The sequence below is a fragment of the Tupaia chinensis genome, unplaced genomic scaffold (assembly GCF_000334495.1).
Source record: "Tupaia chinensis unplaced genomic scaffold, TupChi_1.0 Scaffold000362_1, whole genome shotgun sequence".
In the NCBI taxonomy this organism is placed as follows: Eukaryota; Metazoa; Chordata; class Mammalia; order Scandentia; family Tupaiidae; genus Tupaia; species Tupaia belangeri.
This window is the reverse complement of record NW_006159859.1, coordinates 2,353,255-2,361,004: the sequence shown is the minus strand read 5'-3', so window position 1 is coordinate 2,361,004 and position 7,750 is coordinate 2,353,255. Positions and strand designations below refer to the sequence as shown.

Below are 7,750 nucleotides of genomic sequence, written 5' to 3'. Positions count from 1 at the left end.
TGCTGAGAGTTCTAGAGTTCTGCCTACTGTGTATCCAACACCAAACACTTGGCATTGTCGCTCTTTCTAATTTTGGCCATTCTAGAGGGTGACAGTATCTCACCATGGTTTAACCTGAATTTCCCTGAAAACTTGTGGTGCTGAGTAAGTTTACATCTGTCTAGTGGTCATCTCTATGTTTTACTTTATCAAGTCTTTGATTAAGCTTAAGGTTTTTGCCAGTTTTCTCTCTATTGGGGTATTTATCCTTTTATCATTGAGTTGTGGAAGTTTTTTCTGTATTTTGGATAAAAATATTATTTGTCCTATTTTTGATTTGCAAGTATTCCACCTAGTCTTGGATTGATTTTTCCTTCTCTTAGCGGTGGTGTCTTTAAAATAGCATATTTTAATGAAATCTAGGTGCTTCTGTTTTTGTTTTTAATAGTTACTGATTTCTATTTCCTCTCAATAAAGTACTGCTATTCCCAAGTTATGAAGATATTCTCCTATATCTTCTTCTAGAAACTAAGCTTTTAGGTCTGTGTTTCATTCCTAATTAATATGTTTATGGTAAGAGATGTGGTTGAGGATACTTCTGTTTTCCATTTGAAGATGTATTTGTTCAAGTGTGATTTATTGAAAAGAATGCTCTTCTCCTGTGAGTAACTTCGGTAGCTTTGTTGAAAAATCATTTGATTAGGGCCAGCTTGTGGCGCAGTGGCTAGGGCAGCTGGATCCCATGTGGCCAACTGTGTGGTTTGAGTCCCAGACCCAGCAGCTTGAGAAACACACTGGACACACTCAAGCGCATGCATGCCCAAAATCCCAGGAGGAGAATGGAGAAGGAACTGTGTCATGGCCATCCCCCACCTCCAAAGGGGTGATTTTTCACTCTCTCTAAAAACAAATGTTTGATTATGTGAATTAGACTGTTTATTCTACCCTCTTGTTATATTTGCTAACTTTATGTAAATACTATACTGTCTGGATTATTGTGGCTTTATATTGTAGTAAACCTTGAAGGTATGTAAGCCTACGTTCTTCGGTCTAATTCTTTTTCAAGATTGTTTTTGCCATTCTTCGTTTCTTGCATTTCCATATAAAATTTAGAATCTGACGTTCAGTTTCCATGAAAATGCCTGCTGAGATTACGATTCAGATTGCGTTGGTCCTTTTGGGGAGAATCGACATCATAATAATATTGAGTCCTCAAGTCAATGAACACAATGCGTCTTTCCTCTGAGGCTGGCCTTTCTACATTTCTCTCCGCAGTGCACTGTGACTTTTAATATGTACTTCGTACATTACTTTGTTAAATATATTCTTACATATGTCATGTTTTTACACTATTGCAAGTGGTATTGTCTTTCAAATGTTCCTTGCTAGTTGCATTAGTTTATTAGTGTTGAGATAACGAAGCACCACAGATTGGATGGTTTAAATGACAGAAACTTACTTCTCCCACTTCTGGAGACTGGAAGCCCTAGATTGAGGTGCCAGCAGGGTTGGTTGCCTCTGAGGACTCTCTGCTTGTCTTTCACATGACCTCTTGCTGTCTGTTTACATGATGGTCCTTCGTGTCTCTTTGATGTGTGTATTTGTGTGTGTGTGAATTTCTTCTCATAACGCATCAGTTCGATTGGATTATGGACCACACACTTGACCTCACTGAATCTTAATCACCACTTTGAAGACCCTATCTCTGTAGTACTGAGGTACTGGGAGTTTGGGTTTTGACATATGAATCTGGAGGGAGACAATTTAGTCCCTAACACTAGAATATGAAAAAACAATTGAATTTTGTAGATTGTCGTTGATGCTACAATGTCTTCATTCTCATAGTTGGCTTCATGCATTCTCCAGGGTGTTCTTCATAGATACTGATGTGTACATACAGGGAAAGTTTTACTTTTCCCCTTCCAATATTCATGTCTTGTCTTTCTGTTTCATTTTGCCTTAATGCACTGGCAAAGACTCTCACACAATATTAAATGAAAATAGTTAAGGGTGGACTTCTTTGTTCTAATCTCAGGAAAGTTTCTTTTATAGATGCTCTTTAACTGGAAAGCATACTTTAATTTTTGTTTGCTGGGGATAATCATGAATGACTATTAAATTTTGCCAAGTTGTTTTCTTCTTGCATCAATTGAGTTGATCATTTGTTTATGTTTAACTAAGTGAGCTGAATTAAATGATTTATAATGTGAAAACAAAACTATATCTTTGGATAAACCATATTTAGTCAATAGGTTTCACCTTTAAGTTTTTAAATATATTGCAAGATTCAATGTGCTAATAATTTATTCACCCCTGGGTCATGGGCACGTGTGCACCTGATAACCTCAGGGAAGCCTCTGGACATGAACTGGTAACTCTCCCAAGTGGATCTGCCTCACAGAGCATCACATTTTACCGTTAAATCACCTCCTGCCTCCACATCTATAATGTTCATTATTTACTTAGTATCCAGTTCATTCCAAAACAAGATGTGAAATCCTTAGAGCAATCCATATCAATAAATTAAAACACATAATAATTGAGTGAATTGTCATTAAGAATAAAATGTAACTGGAAAACAAGGGGACAGAGTAATGCAACATAAAAAGCTTAGTTGAAGTACTTCAAAGTTACGTGAAGAGCCAGGTCCCACAATGCAGCAGTTAAACCCTGTGCTTGGAGAACCAAATCCCACATGGCTGAGCTCAGTAAGAATCTTCTCCCTGGTGACTTGAAAAACACACTGCGGGTATGTGCAAGTGTACTCCACCTCCTGGAGTGGGGTGAGAAATGGAAAAAATGGGAGAGAAAGGATTGTGGCTTGACCACACCCTACTGGAGGATGCTTTCTCTGTCTGTCTGTCTTGCCCTCTCTCTCCTCTGGCAAGCACATGATTTCTGGCAATAAAAAAGGTAAAATAAAGTAAAATAAAATTACAAGAGATCTAAGTACACATTTTATCTGTGCTTTGTAGAGACTAGAACAATTTGAAACACTCATGTCTGTCCCCAATCCCCTGTGATCGGCTCCTCAGGTAACAGGCCTTCACATTAACCTACGACCATTCGCTGATGGGAGAATCCACAGATGCTGCTTCTTTTTCTCTTCTTGTCTTAGCCAGGCTTATTTCACTTAGTATTATGTCTCTTTTAAAAATAATTATTTAATTGTATTTATTATTATTGCTCAATTTGACCAGAGAGACAGAGAAAGAGAGGGTGAGAGAGAGAAAGCAAGCCACCAGGTCCAGGACTTGAACCAAGGTAAGCCATGTGCGATTTTACTGCCTTAACCACCATGCCACCTGTTGGACCCAGCAGTATGTCTTTGGCTAGCCCGCTTTGTGTCAAATGCCAGGATCTCATTATTCTTTGTGGTTGAGTAGTAGGAACTTAATTTGATTCCATCTTTTATCTATGGTGAACAATGCTACAATAAACATGGGTGTGCAAATGTCTCTCTCACAGAATGATTTCCTGTCTTCTGGGTAAACATCTAAGAGTTAGATTTATGGGTCACATGGTAGTTCTATTTTTAGATTTCTGAAGAGCCTCCATCCTGTTTTCCACAGAGACTGTACTAATTAACCCTCCACCAGCAATTCATGAGGTTTCCCTTTTCTCCACAACCTCACCAGCACTTGTTATTGTTAGTTTTTTGTTTTGTTTTGTTTTGATCAGTCATTCTTTACAGGGCTTGGGGATACCTCAATGCAGTTTTGATTTGCATTTCCCTTATGACAACAGATGTTAAATACTTTTCCTCCCCATTAATCATCTCTTAAATGCCCCAGCCTTTAATACCATTTCATTGAAAATAAAGTTTCAACTTGAATTTTGGAGTGGCTGCAAGCATTTAAACCATAGTACCAGTTTACTTAATCAGCGTAGTCAACCAAGGCACAGTCTAAGCCAAAAATTTACTACATCTTTAATAAGTAGGGTTTAAATTATAATTGGCTTCCTGTTAGGAGGAATGCATGGCTTTCCACAGGAAAAGGAAGCGAAAGTGTGCATTACATAGACACTGTAATCACTGGCGTAGTAACAAGCAAAGGAGAGAACTCTCACTTTAAAATCTGATATAATTTATCACACGTTACTTCACACTCTGCTGCCTGGCTTGCCTTTTATTGGCTGTGGTTACTAGTATACATCATAAAGCTTCAGAGGAACTGAGGCTATGAAAAGACAGTTACTTCAATGCAGGGTAGATAAACCATTGCACTGGGAGGAGGGTTGGAAGGCATTCCCCACCCCACCCCACCCCCAGAGGTTTTCGCTATAGGGTGCATGTGCTCGCCAGAAAGACAGAGAGACAGAGACAGAAAGCGAGAAATCACCCCCCAGGGGGGATGGTCACACCGCAATCCCTTCTCCTCCATTCTCCTCTCGGGATCTTGGGCACTCACACACACGGGCCCGGCGTGAGTTTAAGCCACTGGGTCCAGGTCTCGAACCATGGTTGACTACATGGGAGTTCAGCAACATAGCCTTTACACTAACTGCTGGTCCCTGGAAGGCATTTTTCATCATTCCCATGTTATCGATTTCATTACGTGTTTCTATGTTGTGAGTAATATGTGCTTTTTTTAATCAAAAATATTTTGAAGGGGTTTGTTTAAAGTATGTCAGTGAGGGGCCAGCAGATTGCATAATGGTTAGATCACTGGACTCCCACATAGCAGACTGCAGTTTGAATACCAGACTTGGTGGCTTAAAACACACCAGACATGAGACCAGCAGTTGGCGTAATAGCTATGTCACTGGACTCCCATGCAGTAGGGTGTGGTTCGCGTCCTGGACCCGATGGCCTCAACTCACGCTGGGTGCATGTGAGTGTGTGCCCAAGATCCCGAGAGGCGAATGGAGGAGAAGGGATTGCTGCGTGACCACCCCCCGGGGGGGTGATTTCTCGCTTTCTGTCTCTATGTCTCTCTCTGTCTTTCTGGTGAGTGCATGCACTTTATAGAAAAAACCTCTCCCCCCCAAAAAAAATTAAATTAAATTAAAAACACGCCGGGCACAAAATCCCAAGAGCAGAAAGGAGGAGAAGGGATTGTGGCATGGTCATCCCTCCAGCGAGTGATTTCTCTCTGTGTCTACAGAGCATGTGCCCTGTAGCAAAACAAACAAACAAACAAAAACTCTCTCTTTTAAAAAAAGTATGTCAGTGAAATCACTTTTAATGTATCTTTGCTAACAGTGTCATTCACAGTTGTGCCATGTACGACTCCAGATTTAATTCTGTCCCCCCAAATTGGGTCACCGCAAAATGCTGTATCAAGCTTGAATTTATGACAGGGAGATGGGGATGAGAAAAAAGCGAAAGAAGACACCAGCTTCTTAAAAAAAAAAAAAAGTACAAAAAGTACGAACAGGGCAAGAAGGTTGAACCTTTTTTAAAAAGTAATTTAGGTGGCATGGTGGTTAAGGTGCTGGACACTCCCACATGGCCGACTGTGGTTCGAATACTGGCCCTGGTGGCTTGCTTTCTCACTTTCCTTCTCTGGTCAAATTTAAATAAATAAATGAATAAATAAAATTAAATAAGTAATTATTAAAAAGTATTTAATTTGATTTTTTCTTCTTCTCCATCTCCTCCTCCTTCTATATGACCACAGAGACAGCGAGAGAAATAGAATGAGAATGAGAAAGCAAGCCTCCAGGTCTGGGACTCCAACTAAGGTCTACCAGGTGGGAGTCCAGTGCCTTAGCCACCACATCACCTGCTGGCCTCAGGCTGAGCTCTTTGAACAGATAATTTAGGCGGAAGGGGTAATTAACTCCGTTTAAATAAAATAATGAGTTAATTTGAGTCGGGCTGCTTGCTCTGGAATGTACCCGCGTAGTAGGGCCCATGCAGTCAAACGAACCGAGCTGTCCAGACGGGTCCTGTTCGCCTAACTTCACACGCAAACACCTGTCACAACTTCAGCTCGCCTTTCTTTCCCAGGTCATCTTTCTCCGGTTATGAAAAGGGGACGTTTTGATGCAATGGTTCAAAGCAACTAATTTATAATTACTTTTGTCATTATTGGTGTTGACATTGAGCGCGGGGACGGTGCGACTTGGCCAGGGTTCCCGCTACCCGGCGTGGTCCACGCGGCCGCGGCTGAAGCAGGCGGGTTCCTCCTCCTGGACCGTGCGTTGGGCTGGACAAAAGCGAGCCGCGACGTTCACGTACCCCAGGCTTGAGGGAAAGTACCCAGGGAAACACCGTGTCTCCTTTTGGGGTGAAACTTACCCTAACTCCTGCCGCCTAGGTTTGGAATGGGTCCCCTACGTCGCGATCTGCCCCTTCGTAGAGACGCTGAGAACACACCCACAGTCACCTTTGCGCGCTCCCCGGAGCCGGCTGGGCACACAGCGCACCCCAGCGGCCGCCTGGCCTCCTTCCACCCGCTGGGCTTCCGGAGAGCTCGCCAGTCGCTGCCGCCCCCGCCGCCGCAGCGGGGGCTGGGGAGGCTGCGTTTTGGGCGCGCGTCTCGCTCCCCCGTCCCCCCCCGCCACACCTGGGAGCCCAGAGCTCCGAGAGGGGCGGGGCGGGGCAGGAGGCTGGCGGGGCGCCCGGGCGGCTCCGGTCAGAGCCCGCCCGGCTGGAGCGGGGCGAAGGGGGAGGGTCTCCTCCCGCGCCTCCGAGGGAGGGACCCCAGCTGGGGTGGAAAAGCAGCACCCGCGAGCCGCAGAGACGCGCGGCGCCGACCATGCAGCGGGCGGGCCCCAGCTCCGGGCAGCCGCAGCCGCAGCGGGACCAGGACTCGGTCGAAGCGTGGCTGGACGATCACTGGGACTTTACCTTCTCTTACTTTGTTAGGAAAGCCACCAGGTAAGAAGAGGACCCACGCACGACGCGGCCGGGCATGCAGCGTGACCTGGGGCTGAGCTGTCTCCCGGTTCATTTCCCCCTCCGGTCACCATTGAACCACCCTGCTCCCAGGCCCTTGGCTTCTGAAGTAGGTTCTCGGTGCTGGGACGGGATCAAGGCTCGACTTTAAGCGAGCTCAGTGGAGAAGTTCAAGCGTCGGATTCAATCCAGCTGGCTCACAAAGTTCAAATGCAAAAATGTGCGTGCCGACCCTGACCCCCCAGTAAAAATAATCCTGGGAACGAGCTTATGTTCAGGCACTCGTGCCCACGGGCCTTCCCCCAGCCCCTCTCGAGCCTCCCGTTTCCCCGAAATCCTCTTAGCAAAACCAAAACAGTTTCTGAGCCCCTTCCCTACAGCTCCGGAAGCACCATTTCCAACTCGGTCCCGGCGGCTCCGCTCCTCCCCTGTCCCCCCGCGCTCTGGCCCTGGCGGGGCGGGGAAGCCTCGGTAGAGAGGAGACCACGAGGAAGCCCGAAGGCAGCAACATGCCGGAACCTTCCCAAAGTGAGTGCGGTCGCCTTCTGTCCCCCGCCAGCCCCCGGCTGTCCCGCGCGCCTCCTTTCACTCGCATTCCAGCCAAAAGTTGCGCCGCCCAAAGGAGAGCTCGGCCGGAGTTCGCGACGCGCACACAAAGGGCGCGGGGGAGGCGCGGCAGAGCGGACCCCGGGGGATGGCGGGTCCCACGGGGCCCGCGGGGACCCCTGCGGCCAGCTCTTCCTGGTCCGGATCCAAGCGCCGGGAGGCCGCTGCAGGGGGCGGGGAGGGAGTCTGCCCTTTTGGTGGAGGCGGCTGCGCAGCGGGCGGTTGGGGTGCGCGTGGGAAACACTCGCCTGGACTTGGGAGGACTCTGGAGCCGAGGGACGAGAAGGGTGGAGCGGAGAGCGCGCGGCGGGCGGGGCC

At 46.5% G+C, this 7,750-nt stretch overlaps 1 protein-coding gene across 2 annotated transcripts in view; it reads left to right on the top strand.

Moving 5' to 3' along the window:
• Nucleotides 1-6,554: 6,554 nt before the first annotated feature.
• Nucleotides 6,555-7,750, top strand: part of PDE5A (phosphodiesterase 5A) — a 132,276-nt gene continuing 131,080 nt past the window's right edge. Inside the window, exon 1 of one of the 2 annotated variants that reach the window (XM_006153103.3) lies at nt 6,555-6,808. In XM_006153103.3, the coding sequence (XP_006153165.1) occupies nt 6,687-6,808 (122 nt within the window). In that variant the 5' untranslated portion in view covers nt 6,555-6,686. The other variant, XM_027773672.1, reaches the window with a different exon arrangement.